General features: G+C 44.3%; 2 protein-coding genes across 2 annotated transcripts in view; both read right to left on the bottom strand.

Annotated features, from left to right (window-relative positions):
* The window catches only part of LOC118382199 (leucine-rich repeat-containing protein 4C-like), a 106,517-nt gene that overhangs the window by 22,763 nt on the left and 68,575 nt on the right, over nucleotides 1–15,179 (bottom strand). The window contains exon 2 of the mRNA XM_052465974.1: nucleotides 7,449–7,521. The gene's annotated coding sequence lies outside the window, so the exon portion shown is untranslated. The remainder of the gene's footprint in view (nucleotides 1–7,448; nucleotides 7,522–15,179) is intronic.
* The window catches only part of LOC118382198 (uncharacterized), a 47,172-nt gene continuing 39,453 nt past the window's right edge, over nucleotides 7,461–15,179 (bottom strand). The window contains exons 2-3 of the mRNA XM_052467007.1: nucleotides 11,979–13,344; nucleotides 7,461–7,521 (exon numbers count right to left, since the gene is read on the bottom strand). Of these exons, the coding sequence (XP_052322967.1) occupies nucleotides 7,461–7,521; nucleotides 11,979–13,344 (1,427 nt within the window). The remainder of the gene's footprint in view (nucleotides 7,522–11,978; nucleotides 13,345–15,179) is intronic.

The following is a 15,179-nucleotide window of genomic DNA, read 5'->3' as shown; positions in this document are numbered from 1 at the left end:
CAAGTCCGGGCTCTGACTGCAGGACATTCAGAGACTTGTCCCGAAGCCACTCCTGCATTGTCTTGGCTGTGTGCTTATGGTCATTGTCCTGTTGGAATGTGAACCTTTGCCCCAGTCTGAGGTCCTGAGTGCTGTGGAGCAGGTTTTCATCAAGGATCACTCTGCACTTCACACAGTTCATATCTCGATCCTGACTGGTCTCCCAGTCCCTGACACTGAAAAACATCCACAAAGCATTATGCTGCTACCTCCATGCTTCACCATAGGGATGGTGCCAGGTTCCTCCAGTCGTGACGCTTGGCATTCAGGCCAAAGACTTCAATCTTGTTTCTCATGGTGTGAGAATCTATAGATGCCTTTTGGCAAACTCCAAGCGGGCTATCATGTGCCTTTTACTGAGGAGTGGCCTCTGTCTGGCCACTCTACCATATTTTTTATTTTATTTTTATTTCACCTTTATTTAACCAGGTAGGCTAGTTGAGAACAAGTTCTCATTTGCAACTGCGACCTGGCCAAGATAAAGCATAGCAGTGTGAACAGACAACACAGAGTTACACATGGAGTAAACAATTAACAAGTCAATAACACAGTAGAAAAAAAGGGCAGTCTATATACATTGTGTGCAAAAGGCATGAGGAGGTAGGCAAATAATTACAATTTTGCAGATTAACACTGGAGTGATAAATGATCAGATGGTCATGTACAGGTAGAGATATTGGTGTGCAAAAGAGCAGAAAAGTAAATAAATAAAAACAGTATGGGGATGAGGTAGGTGAAAAATGGGTGGGCTATTTACCAATAGACTATGTACGTGTTTGAAGTTGGTGAGGGAGATAATAGTCTCCAACTTCAGCGATTTTTGCAATTCGTTCCAGTCACAGGCAGCAGAGTACTGGAACGAAAGGCGGCGAAATGAGGTGTTGGCTTTAGGGATGATCAGTGAGATACACCTGCTGAAGCGCGTGCTACGGATGGGTGTTGCCATCGTGACCAGTGAAAGGCCAGATTGGTGGAGTGCTGCAGAGATGGTTGTCCTTCTTGAAGGCTCTCCCATCTCCACAGAAGATCTCTGGAGTAAGAGCGTCTGCTAAATGACTTAAATGTAATGTAATGTAATGTTATTTCAGAGTGACAATCTGGTGCTTCATCACCTCCGTGACAAAGGACCTTCTCCCCTATTGCTCAGTTTGGCCAGGTGGCCAACTCTAGGAAGATTCTTGGTGGTTCCAAACTACTTCAATTTAAGAATGATGGAAGCCACTGTGTTCTTGGGGACCTTCAATGCTGCCAAAATGTTTTCGTACCCTTCCACAGATCTGTGCCTGAACACAATCCTGTATTGGCGCTCTACGGACAATTCCTTCTTTCTCATGACTTGGTTTTTGCTCTGACATGCACTGTCAACTGTGGGACCTTATATAGACAAGTGTGTGCCTTTACAAATCATGTGAAATCAATTGAATTTACCACAGGTAGATTCCAATCAAGTTGTAGAAACATCTCAATGATGATCAATGGAAACAGGATTCACCTGAGCTCCATTTTGAGTCTTATCACAAAGTGTCTGAATATTTATTTCAATGTGATATTTCTGGGGTTTATACATGTGCAAACATGTATAAAAACCTGTTTTCACTTTGTCATTACGGGGTATTGTGTGTAGATTGATGAGGAAATGCCATTTTAGAATAAGATTGCAACATAAGAAAATGTGGAAAAAGTCAAGGGGTCTGAATACTTTTCAAATGCACTGTAGCTATACCCATTGAATCTTATACTGCATGTATAGCATGCTTGTATCAACATAAGAAAAGAAAAGTACACCAAAGCAACATATCAAGGTTATGTTTTACATAAACAAGCCTTGTGATTTGTAAGGATTTGTAAGCCCTTGAGAGATACCTTGCGATGGTTCTAAATGAACTCTTACATGGTTCTTCTATAAACACCTGAGTGAGTATATGTTATATAGAAGCAACATATAATCATGCATTTTGATTATGCTAATTTGAACAACCATTATTTAAGGTACTAGACATCTACTGTGAAGCACCTGATACATTCATATACAACCACACACGACTCAGATTCTCACCGCACACATTTATTTGACGCTATTTCGATATGTATGATATGTCTCAATTTCTGCCACTGGGGTGGCTGGCAGTGGCTCATTTGTGAGTCAACACTGACCATCGGTCTACATCCAGCCAGTGTCAGGGACGGCAATGTGGCCATCGGAGCATGAAAATAACCATGTAACGTGTCTGCAGGGCAGCCCATTCACTATACAAATGAGCTGGGATCATATCCATGGGCTACGTCTACAGCACCGAGCCAGCCACAGAGCTGGAGCAATCGTCCGATCCCCCAGTCGGGAATGACCCCGGAGCAACACATTTTCATGACAAATGAGGCGCAGTAATTCCGATTGGCCTCTTTAGACACGAGTTTCGGGCAGAGAGCTCATTTAGATTGTTGGCCCTGTAACCCATGTACGACCACAGTATCATGCACATGCACACAAACACGCACGCACGCAGGCACACACACACACACTCATGAATAGATACGGATACAGACACACACCGGCACACAAACGCACACACAGACAGAAAGCACAGAGCATTGTGTCAAGGTAAGTTTACATTCTGCAAACACACAGGCTCATTCATTCAAACCCACATCACATACACATATATACTGACATACACATACCCTCTGTCAATACCTCCCTTTCTTTCACATACACAGATTTTCTTTGTAATTGCTATTGTGTATGCCTCACTGAATTCCTGACCAATTTCTTCACTGACCAATGGAGAGGTCTGTTGTTGTAGTCTGTTGTCCTTTAATGTCACTGATTTATTTCCACAATTAAGCAGCATCTGACACCCAGGTGCTTTATCGATCATCTCAGGCTGAGGAGAGGGAGGGGAGGGCACAACTCAGGAGATGTGTATCGGTCTAGATCAATCTCCCTACATGTTTTCTTTCACAATCAATGTCCAAATAGCTCTATCACATAGGCAAGGATAAAATCCCCAAGTCTGTGTCCTGTGTGTGTGTGCCTTTGTGAGTCTGTCTATGTTTGCGTTTGTGTGAGTCTGCATTTGGTCATGCTGTGTGTTCGTGTGTGTGTGTACCTCCCATTCTATGATGCGTCATCCTATTAAGGATTCCGAGTGACTGTGGTTAGAAAATGGCCTCTAAACATTATGCTGTCATTTCATGGCTATGTGAGGCAGTCAGAAGCACCTCTCTCTCTCTGTCCACATTAGTCCTGTCAACCTGGGTGTCTGGCAGAGGACAGGGTGACCATGCACAACATAAAGTCTGACCCGGCCATCTAGAGGTCACAACCCTGGGCCGCCAGGTTGCAGGCTAGAGCAGCAGCAGCAGCCTCTGGTCTGTGTGATGGAAGACGTGCCACAGACACAACAGCTGCTGGACCAGGAAGAGAGAGAGACAGAGGCAGCTCCCAGGGAACAGCTGTCTGTTAAAGGCTACCAGCGAGGGCAACAACTAACCAACCCAGGTGTTTGGTGAAGAACGGAGGAAGTGTTGCGTTGAATAACCTTTGTGACCCATTTGGTTTCTGTGAATGGGGTAACTATAATCAAAGGTGTGTTATGAGTTTGGATTTCCGTTTCAAATACAATTGGATAAGCATGGTACAGTAACAACCCATTGCATTTCTGTTTCAGCATATAAACCAGAGGTGTATTTTTTAATGTAGTTTTCATCTTGAAGTGCTTGTGTGGAACACTGCATCGGGGAGCTTAATGACTCATGCTGACTGAGCTACAATACACATACCAAAGAATGGAGGAAGAGACAGAGTCAACTGAGCAATCCAGACACCAAGCCTATGGATGGAGGAGTGTCATTCCCACGATAGACTGCCTATATCTAGTTAATAACAGCTAATTGAGCTCCAGGAGCTCTCTCTCATGCCCCATCATTTTCAGTACACACACGAGCTCCTGGTGATTCTGCTTTTAGCCCATCAGTAACACACACAATGAGCACACAGACAAACAGATACTCACACGCGTGGTCGCATGACTGTCTGAAAGTGGGGGTACAAAAATAAAATGTTTTTTTTATTAAACATTTAAACATTTCTTCACAGGGGGAATTCATATTTATGAACAGAACAACACTTTTTTTAATAGGTTCCACCACAATAAATTCTATTTAACTTTAATGAAACACAGGCCAGAAAAAATGTGTGCATTTATCTAGACATTTATCTATATGCAAAAGGTGCAGAACAATTCCTAATATACAGTGCCTTCAAAAAGTATGAATACCCCATGACATATTCCACATTTTGTTGTGGTACAGCCTGAAATCAAAATAGATTAGCCTGTTGAGTGTAGGGGGCAGTATTTTGATGTTTTGATGAAAAACATACCCAAATGAAGCTGCCTATTTCGCAGGCCCAGAATCTAGAATATGCATATAATTGTCAGATTAGGATAGAAAACACTAACGTTTCCAAAACTGTCAAAATAATGTCTGTGAGTATAACAGAACTGATATTGCAGGTGAAAACCTGTGGAAAATCCAACCCGGAAGTGCTGTTTTTCCTGAAAGCTCTGTGTTCCAATGCCTGCCTTCGCTCCATTTAAAGGGATATCAATCAGATTCCTTTTCCTATGGCTTCCCCATGGTATGAACAGTCTTTAGACATAGTTTCAGGCTTTTTATTTTGAAAAATGAGAGAGAAAGGTCACATCGAGTCATTGGATGGCTGGGTGCCAGCAGCGTTTTGCATGCGCAACAGCTTGGAGCAGACATTTTCTCCTTCTCTCCTATTGAAGAAGCTACAGTCCCGGTTGAAATATTATCAATTATATATTGTAAAAACAACCTGAGGATTGATTATAAAAAACATTTGACATGTTTCTACGAACTTTACGGATACTATTTGGAATTTCCGTCTGCTTGATCGTGACCGCTCAAGCCTGTGGATTTCTGAACATAACGCACCAACCAAATGGAGGTATTTTGGATATAAAATAATCTTTATTGAACAAAAGGAACATTTACTGTGTAATACTAAGTGTATGTTGTGTAGTTAGCTGTTAGTAGCCCATGTGACTCACCCTAATAATTTGGTCCCTTTCCCCCACATAACTTAGCCACCTGTTCTGACTAGGTGGTACACATGTAGCATTATAACCTTTATTTTGCATGAAAAGATAACCTGTCATTCATCACAAACTTTGTGAATATCTGGGTTTTCCCTTTTCACAATGCAGAAAGACTGCATTTAATCAGTGGACACCACTCATTTCTATTACAACACACCTGTCATAATTGTTTTCTTTACTAAAGTAGAGGTTTATTATTATTATTATTGCTAAAGGTCCTGCATAGCTGTAAACATATATTTTTTGCAAGAACTTGCAATTGTATAGCATAAGAAAGTAGCAGAACGTAGTTTTGAATGCATTTATTTGAAGGGAAACAATAACAGTCTTGAACTTTTTTGGCAACATAGAGATATATTCTTATATACTGTGCAATGATGAATTCAACTACAAAATACTAGTCTTCTCCCATTTTTGTAACCATTGTCCCCACCCAAAAGGTATATAAACAACAACAATAAAAAATAATAAAATAAGGTAATAGATACAAAACAAAAATGGGAAGAATATAAATCAATCAACTCTAATTAGAACATGTAAGACAGTATGCAAGTGTGTGTGCATGGACTTTGCAGATGTATTTCTCTCATGTGCAGCACATAGTATTTGTTTTCCATTCCTTCTTTGGGGGCAGTATTGGCATCTCCTCCTCTTGCCTGCCCCAGCTGCAGCCTCAGGTGGATCAGGACAAGATTCAGCCCCCTGAACAGCTTTCACAAGCGCTGCAGAGGCTGCTGTGTGGGGGAGGCGCTCCCTTCTTTGAATATGTGAGGTTACAAGTGTCCTTCCCTGCTGCTCCAGGAGGTAAAGGCACTTGTTCCACTTATCAGGCATCCAGGTAGGGTTTATCTTGTTCCATATCACAAAGGCATTGTATGAGGACACATCAATGATGTTATGGAAGATGACCAGGGGCCAGCGGGCAGTCATCCTCCTGCAGTTGTTAGTTCCAATCATCTTGTCCAGGTTGTCCTCTCTTGTGGTTGTAGTCCAGGATGATGGCTGGCTTCCTGTCCTCACGATCATTGATCTTAGCTGTTTTATGCAGTGTGCTCAGGAAGAACACATTATTGTTCCTCTTTGGGAGGTAAGAAACTAGAGTGGTGGCAGGGGTGAAGGCAAACTTTGATGAGAAGGCCTCTCTCCCCCTTTTTGCGAGGAGTGCAGGGGTGTAGCTCAGGCTTGTTCTTTCTAGCTGTGCCAACCATTGTGATCTTCCTCTTCAGGAGCTGCTGGCTGAGTTCAATTAGTAGCACACATAATCTCATTTTCTCATTGTGTGTGTGTGTATGTCTTTGTGTTTTTTGTGGTGTGTAAATGATTGTATAATGACTCTAAGACAATCTTTGTACCCTGGTGGTGTACAGCTTTCATGGAAATATGAACAAAGGCAATGTTTCACTTTTCTAATGGGGTCACTCTAGGAAAAGTCATCAAATTTCAAGTTGAAAAAATATAATTTAGGGGGATTTCTCTGCTGTTAAACATAGTGGGGGGTTTTGACCCTTAAGACAACACAAGGGTTAAGCAAGTCAGCCATATCAGCTATGTTCTTTTAAAGGCAATAAATTAGGCTTAATGAACTGTTTCGCTGCCAGACAAGTCTCCACTGATAGCCAGATGTAGCGGTGGTAAGGATTCACTCCATGGTTCTGAAAAGAAAGCTCTGCTGTTGGGACAGCTTTATTTAGGTCCTAACAGTTTGTGGGCACCGTTTGTCACCGCTATAGTGCAATTAATGTATTCTTTAGTGTTGTGTTGTGTCGTGGCTTTGCTGGCATGCGGTTTGCCCCACCAAGATTTACCTGCTTAAATCACCACTGCATAGGGGACAACACAGAGAATTAAGATAATTTAATATTGCTATCAAAGCGCTAAGGAGAGTAAATATCAAGGGGCTAACTTAGTAATCAATAGTCGAATACTTGAACTTGATACTGTTTTTTAGTTACATCATCATTCTTCCACAATGACTAAGGAATTAGCGCATCTTTGGTGCTACTGTATGCTTTGTTATTTCCTGGAACTGCATAAAGGAAGATTATTGGAACTGAGATATCAATTTTTATTGTGATAGGACACCACTGCCTGACAAAGGCCACCCCGAACCCCAGGTCTCTTTGGACCTCCCTTCAGGCCAATGAGGAGTCATGTCCCTGTCACTAAATCCCATGCTCCGCCCCTCCCCATCAGACTGGGCGGAGTCAGGCCCTGTGGCTAATCCAGGATTAGCCTGTACCCCCTGGTTGTCTCTTTCTCTCCTTTTGCCTCTTGTTCTGCTCTCACCTGCCAATTTATTTACAGTCTCCGTGGTTTCTGGCCATCCTCACGTTTGCTCGCTTTCGGCTGCTGGCTCACCCTGAAAGGAGAAGAGAGGAAAAATGACTCATTATGAATACTTAAAAAAAGTGAAAATAATGGCTGTGTTTACAATGACAAGCCAAGCTGCTTGGATGACACTTGGTTTTGTGGGATCCTCACTTGGCAACTGCGGCTAGCGGAGTGCATTGGTACTGCGTAGAGGGTGCCAAGGTCTTTGTTGAAGCGGGGCGAGTGTAGTACCGCCAAAGCAAGGGCTTAGCGAAAGGAAATGTTCTACCGGATAGGCATGGAATCACAGAGACTCTTATTAGTACATCCCACTCCAGCTATAGACCTTTAAAAATACATTACTGACACAGAATTCTGGCTAGGCCTATATCGAGTATTGCTGGAGACCATGTTGGCAGACTGAACCTGTTTTCATTAACCATGTGGAAACCATAAAAATCTTATCCACCCACATGAAAAAAAATAACTCATACCTCCCCAAACCCCTTTCTTCTCCAAAAATATCTCTACATTCCTGGCTCTATCCCCTTCCCCCTCCCTCCTCCTCTCCCTTTCGGCTCTGCTGAGGCAGGTTTCGGTGCTTTTGAGGAACCAAGCGTTACATAACTGGAGGAGCGAACGTCCAGCTGGGCCAAAAAGAAGACTTTCTACTCAGTGGGGGGTGGGCTGCTCCACATACCCCAGGGACAGCGGACAGTACACATCTAACCATAGACTGAGGAGAGGAAATAGAGGATCCACTCACTGAATAAATGATAGAGGAGTAAAAAAACACACCGGTAAAGCCCTCAATCCTTCCATCCATTAATGCAAAGGGACGAGTGTTAATAAGGGAGTGTTTGATCGTCAGGAACATAAAAGTAGAGGCCTTTCCGGACCGCTGTCCTTATTTTCAGACTGGGTTTACAGTGGACTCCTCTCCTCGTCCCCTCACCTTCATCTGCACTGTTCTGTACTGAAACAAAGAACAGGTGACAGTAATATGGTTGATCCCTATCCAGCACTTGCTTTCACCTGTACATTTCCTTCCCCTCAGAGCAGGTGAAGGCAGGAGACATGGAGAGGAAGTCTCTGTAGACTATTGAGATCCCTTGTCAGGGTTTTCTCGCTTTCTCTCTATCTCATCCATGCTGCGGCCCAGTGGGCTCTGTTCCACAATATTGTTGCATTATTTGCAGGCGCACGCAGCTAATGGCATTAAAGCCTTGCGTAAGCCCAGAGCATCCAAATGTGTCTCTGTGTGTGTGACTTTGTCTGTGTGTTTGTGTGTGTTTGTGTGTGCGTGCATGGGTGTGTGTGTTTGAGAAATAGTATCGAGAGAGAACGAGTGTTTGTGAGTGTTTGTGTGTACAACAATGAACTCATCACACAATACACTCCCTGAGGGCCCAAACCAGTGCATCTCTCGCTCTCTCCCTCTTTTTCTCTCTGGAGCTAGCTGATGCCGCAAAGCATATATTCAACTGAGAGTGACTAATTATACTAACAAAGAAGATGACGGAGATGATGGATATGAGCATTGCCACACTAATCATCATCATCGTCATCCTCATCAACAATGATATCTCCATAAAACAAACACACACACACACACACACACACACACACACACACACACACACACACACACACCTCCTACTTCGACAAAACACTGCATCATCACATTTCCAACTGTGGATCTAGAGTCATTGTCTCGTAACGGGAAGAGATATTTGTTCTCTCTAATGAGGACAGAGGAAAATACATATTCAAACATTATGTCAGAGAGAGAAGAGTACCAGGGCTGGAGAAGCCTCCTCTGTGGCTGGGTCCTACCATGGAAGGATGGGGAGATGCAACCTACAGTTCATTGATATGCGTTCACTGTTTGAACTATATATAGTTAATGCTAGGAGAACAGTATAGAGTACATGCTGTCTATTTCAGCTCAGCCACGGGATGGATAGAGGTCAGGTTAGTGCAGCTGATGCTCCGAGGAGGAGAATGAATGGAAAGAACAGCAGCATATATTTTGAATAGTTGTCTAGACATCTCTCAACATTAATAAAAAATCCTAACACTAAAGTCCTGAAATTGTATTCAAGGCACCATTTCACTTTGATTTCAGTATTTTTCTGTGAAATGTGTTCTACCTTTCCATATGGGTGAATGGCACTCTAACCGATTGTATCAAATGATGGGTCCTATGTATGAGATAAGCACAACAATTTACTGGTGTTTTTTTGGTCTACTGATAATAACCTCTGAATTCACCAACCCTTGAAGTAATTTTCCACACAATGTGCAACCTCAATTTCAACCCAATAAACCTAGAGATTGCAATACCTCCTCCAAGTCTCCAGAGACTTATGCTTGTACGCTACCACCTCCCCACTACAGCAGTAGGGCTAACATATACCATGCTCGTATCTTTCTCTCTCTCTATCTCTCCTGAACTCATGGACACAAGGTGTATCGCTCCAGGAGTAGAAGTCCAACAAATCAAGTGATGTCAGCAATCTGCGCTCCTTCTACTCCTCTGGCCGCCCTATCACCATCTAACCCACAGGTCACCCTCCATCACCCTGTGGAAATTACCAAGAAGTGTTGTCAGGCCCAATTAATGGGCAACACAGCCGCTTTTATAATTAAGGCTTGGGGTGGGGGGGTCGAGGCTGGGGTGGTGAAGGGTGAAGGTGAGGCCACCCTGGCCAGGAACAGGAGGTCCCGGAGGGGCTGTGAATGCTGAAATCACCTGGGCCGGTCCTCCCGTTAATCATCACCTAATGGTAAATCTATCTGTGTCTGGACCAGCTCTCTCACCAGGCCAGCGCACACCCACACTGACCACACCATCAAGTAACAAGAGAGAGGGAGGGAGGAAGGGGAGAGGGGGATGTAATTGAAAGAGAGACAGAAAAGGAAGAAAGAGATGTATAGAGAAAGAGAGATAATAGTACACGTAGATGGAGATGTGTTTGGAGTGGAGAGAAGACATTGGGAGAAATAGATCCAATGAAGGGAGGGAATAGCCTGCTGTGTGTGCAATCCAGCTAATAAAGAATGTCTGGATGCCCCGCTGTTAGGACAATGTCTGAAGACCAGACAACATTTTGTGTCGAGACAACAAATGTCGATGAAACATTTTGAAAGACTTGTAACTGAATAGCTGTTCATCACACATACTTCAAATATCTTTAAAGGCCCGACATCAATCTTTGTGTTGCAGTCATTTTTCGTGCTGTGGGTGGGAGCCGGAGGTCAGATAGACAACTTTGGGATTAAAATATTTTTTGGGTCCTGCAGATTATTAGGAAACGGTCTTCTTTCTTCTTGGGTCAGCATTGCCTTTTGTATTAATAGCACATATTTGTTGCATTATTCACAAACTCAAAATCCGCTGCTTCGACTTCAATCAGTCTACCTCTCCTCTTCTAGTTGTGTTCGTGAGATCAAGTGTGCCTGTAGTAGTCTGTATGTGTGGGCTCAATGCAATAGAGTAGGCTGCCTATGCATGGGCGTTATCTTTCCAAGGAAATGAACTTAAGTATGATTAGAATAATAGTTTAGTACGGTGTCTGTAATTGAATATTAATCATGGAAAGAAGTGAAAGGGGCTCAACCAACATGAGTCGAGGTGCAGTCCAAAAATGTTTCAATAAATATTGATTACCCCATATATTTGTCTCTGCCTGCAAATCCTCATCCTAAAATGTAGGCTATATCCTATATGCAAAACATAAGAGAAAGTGCAAGTGACCCGCTGTCATCATGATTGCTGCTTCAAGTTCAGTAGCCATGTGTGGTCTCAGAGTAGGATATAGCCTACGCATGGGCGGAGAATCACGGAGCAGTTTATCTGTCCACTGAAATGTACTTAATAAATATGATTAGGCTATATTTTACTACATTGCCTAAAAATAAATATGTTTGTCTCCGTCTGAAAATTGAGAAAGTGCAAGTCTTTCCAACTCTACTCTCTTCAAACTAAGACTAGTAATACCGATAGCCTAATATAATGGGCAATGTGAGAATCTCTGGTAATTTCTTTTTTTTTTCTTTTTTTTTCTCTTAGGTTATTTTGGCTTATTTTGATATTAACTATAGGGCTCAGGTTTCCTGGGACTAAGCCTGGCAAGTGTGTTGCGTCACATATCCTTAAAATAGCATTGCTGGACTGTGGTTGGGTTTGGGACCAGTTTTTTGCAGTAGCGGGTGGGAGTCGGACAGAAAGCCAGCGGGTGTGGGGCGGGTGCAGTATGAAAAGCTGTGGGTGTGGGCGGGAGCAGTATGAAAAGCTGTGGGTGTGGGCGGGGGCAGTATGAAAAGCTGTGGGTGTTGGGCTGGTGCAGTATGAAAAGCTGCGGGTGTGGGCGGGTGCAGTATGAAAAGCTGCGGGTGTGGGCGGGAGCAGTATGAAAAGCTGCGGGTGTGGGCGGGAGCAGTATGAAAAGCTGTGGGTGTGGGTGGGGGCAGTATGAAAAGCTGTGGGTGTGGGGCTGTTGCAGTATGAAAAGCTGCGGGTGTGGGCGGGAGCAGTATGAAAAGCTGCGGGTGTGGGCGGGGGCAGTATGAAAAGCTGCGGGTGTGGGCGGGGGCAGTATGAAAAGCTGCGGGTGTGGGCGGGGGCAGTATGAAAAGCTGCGGGTGTGGGCGGGGGCAGTATGAAAAGCTGCGGGTGTGGGCGGGGGCAGTATGAAAAGCTGCGGGTGTGGGCGGGGGCAGTATGAAAAGCTGCGGGTGTGGGCGGGGGCAGTATGAAAAGCTGCGGGTGTGGGCGGGGGCAGTATGAAAAGCTGCGGGTGTGGGCGGGAGCAGTATGAAAAGCTGCGGGTGTGGGCGGGGGCAGTATGAAAAGCTGCGGGTGTGGGCGGGGGCAGTATGAAAAGCTGCGGGTGTGGGCGGGTGCAGTATGAAAAGCTGCGGGTGTGGGCGGGGGCAGTATGAAAAGCTGTGGGTGTGGGCTGGAGCAGTATGAAAAGCTGCGGGTGTGGGCGGGAGCAGTATGAAATGCTGCGGGTGTGGGCGGGGGAGTATGAAAAGCTGTGGGTGTGGGCGGGTGCAGTATGAAAAGCTGTGGGTGTGGGCGGGGGCAGTATGAAAAGCTGTGGGTGTGGGCTGGAGCAGTATGAAAAGCAGCGGGTGTGGGTGGGTGCAGTATGAAAAGCTGTGGGTGTGGGCGGAGGCAGTATGAAAAGCTGCGGGTGTGGGCGGGAGCAGTATGAAAAGCTGCGGGTGTGGGCGGGGGCAGTATGAAAAGCTGCGGGTGTGGGCGGGAGCAGTATGAAAAGCTGCGGGTGTGGGCGGGGGGAGTATGAAAAGCTGCGGGTGTGGGCGGGTGCAGTATGAAAAGCTGTGGGTGTGGGCGGGGGCAGTATGAAAAGCTGTGGGTGTGGGCTGGAGCAGTATGAAAAGCTGCGGGTGTGGGCGGGAGCAGTATGAAATGCTGTGGGTGTGGGCGGGGGGAGTATGAAAAGCTGTGGGTGTGGGCGGGTGCAGTATGAAAAGCTGTGGGTGTGGGCGGGGGCAGTATGAAAAGCTGTGGGTGTGGGCTGGAGCAGTATGAAAAGCAGCGGGTGTGGGTGGGTGCAGTATAAAAAGCTGCGGGTGTGGGCGGAGGCAGTATGAAAAGCTGCGGGTGTGGGCGAGTGCAGTATGAAAAGCAGCGGGTGTGGGCGGGTGCAGTATGAAAAGCTGCGGGTGTGGGCGGGTGCAGTATGAAAAGCTGCGGGTGTGGGCGGGTGCAGTATGAAAAGCTGCGGGTGTGGGCGGGTGCAGTATGAAAAGCTGCGGGTGTGGGCGGGTGCAGTATGAAAAGCTGCTGGTGTGGGCGGGAGCGGGATGAAGAAATCACTCCTGTGCAGACCTCTAACTAGGAGGTTGGGGAGAAGCAGAGAGCTTTTCCAAGCTGCCAATGATAGTCATAATAGAGTCATAACTAGGACCTGACAGTGATCCATAACAATTGAATGTTGCTTTATTCCTGTCTTGACGTGTCTTATATACAGACAGGGATTTATAAGTAATGCTGGTTTCTTTTATTATAATAAATACGTCTTGGGAGATGATGGTGATGAGATAAGGCAAATTAGGGACTAAAGTGGGAATTAAGTGGGAATACATGTATCTGGAACAAAGAATATGATTTGGTAATTCTGTGTTACAGGATCTGTGACTTCATTAAATTAAAATGCAGCTAAAGCTCTACTTTAATATGATTTGTAATTAACACATTTCCCAGCCATATACATAATTTCTCTTAAATTGTGCTTACAGGCTTTTCTGTCTCAACCTATTTTGTGAAACTGTCAAAGGCTTTTATGTGTATTGTATTGTCGTGTGTGTGTGTGTGTGTGTGTGTGTGTGTGTGTGTGTGTGTGTGTGTGTGTGTTATTGTGGTGTGTAAATTATTTTAAAACAAAAATGACCCTTAGACAATCTTTGTAACCTGGTGGTGTACAGCTTTCGTGGAAATATGAACAAAAGCGATGTTTCAGTGTGTGTGTGTGTGTGTGTGTGTGTGTGTGTGTGTGTGTGTGTGTGTGTGTGTGTGTGTGTGTGTGTGCATTATTTGCAACATGATGTGTTTACATGTTTCCTTGTAATCGCCTCTACTGACAACCAGCCTGTAATGCTGAAAAATACGACACCATTATGTTTCACACAGACAGGCTAATAGAGAGACAATGGTATGGTGTTTAGCCAGATGCCCTTCTCAGTCATTGACAATGAGGACAGAGAAGGCCTGCTTATTCTAATGTAGTTGACAGGCCTGCTGCATCTGGTCTTTCACAACATCTGTCAAGACCTCAGAAATGGCTGCCAGTCTTATAAAACCAATGACAAGAGGGACGATTAGCAGCAACAATGCGTGATGGACATGACCTACCATGTTATTGCATTATCAGTTCCTAACTGCTCCAATGTACAACCACAATCATAGATTCTATTCAATGGTTTTACCACCTAGCGCTAATTCACAATTGTATGAACAAATGTGGATACTTAAGACACTGTGTTATGTAGTTCCAGAAGTAGGGAGGGATCGTTATCTGCCTGCCTGCCTGCCTTATTATATATATATATACAAATAGAATTAACACAATCAGGAGAGAGATATAGCATGAATATGTCTGATTTAAGTGGCTGACTGAATTAGCATGTGGAGTGTAAGGAGGGTTTTGAAGGGAGTGAAAGAGTGGGAGGGAGGGATTATATAAAAAAAGATGTCATTACAGACGGACAGCGTCCCACTGAGAAGATAATATTTCCTGGTTTTACCTCGTCTAGTCTCTTCTCTTTGATTAATTATTTTTGACAAGGAAATGTTCCTCCGATTCATCTGACTGTGAAATTGATTCCTATTCACCCTGATTCCTATTCTGTTTTAGGTTTTCAGTAGAACACATACCAGCTGTCAATTCTTCATGAAGGGGAATATAATTGTTTTGGGCCCCTTAAACTTCAGATTCACAGAATAAATGATGAAACATTTTTACTGAGAGAGATACTGGTATTAAAGATGAGTGGGCCTTATGAAAGTGCTTAACTGGGGAGAGATATGAAGGCAGGTACAAAGATAATTTCCTCCTATGAAGAGAGAAAAAAGGAGACAATGCCAAAAATTCCACAGGCAGAGGAAGAAGATTGGGAAAAGTAGTTTGTGAAAAAGCAAAAAGCCGAGAAGATGAAAGCCCTATATGGTGA

The sequence above is a fragment of the Oncorhynchus keta genome, chromosome 17, assembly GCF_023373465.1.
Source record: "Oncorhynchus keta strain PuntledgeMale-10-30-2019 chromosome 17, Oket_V2, whole genome shotgun sequence".
In the NCBI taxonomy this organism is placed as follows: domain Eukaryota; kingdom Metazoa; phylum Chordata; class Actinopteri; order Salmoniformes; family Salmonidae; genus Oncorhynchus; species Oncorhynchus keta.
This window is presented reverse-complemented; position numbering and strand designations above follow the sequence as displayed.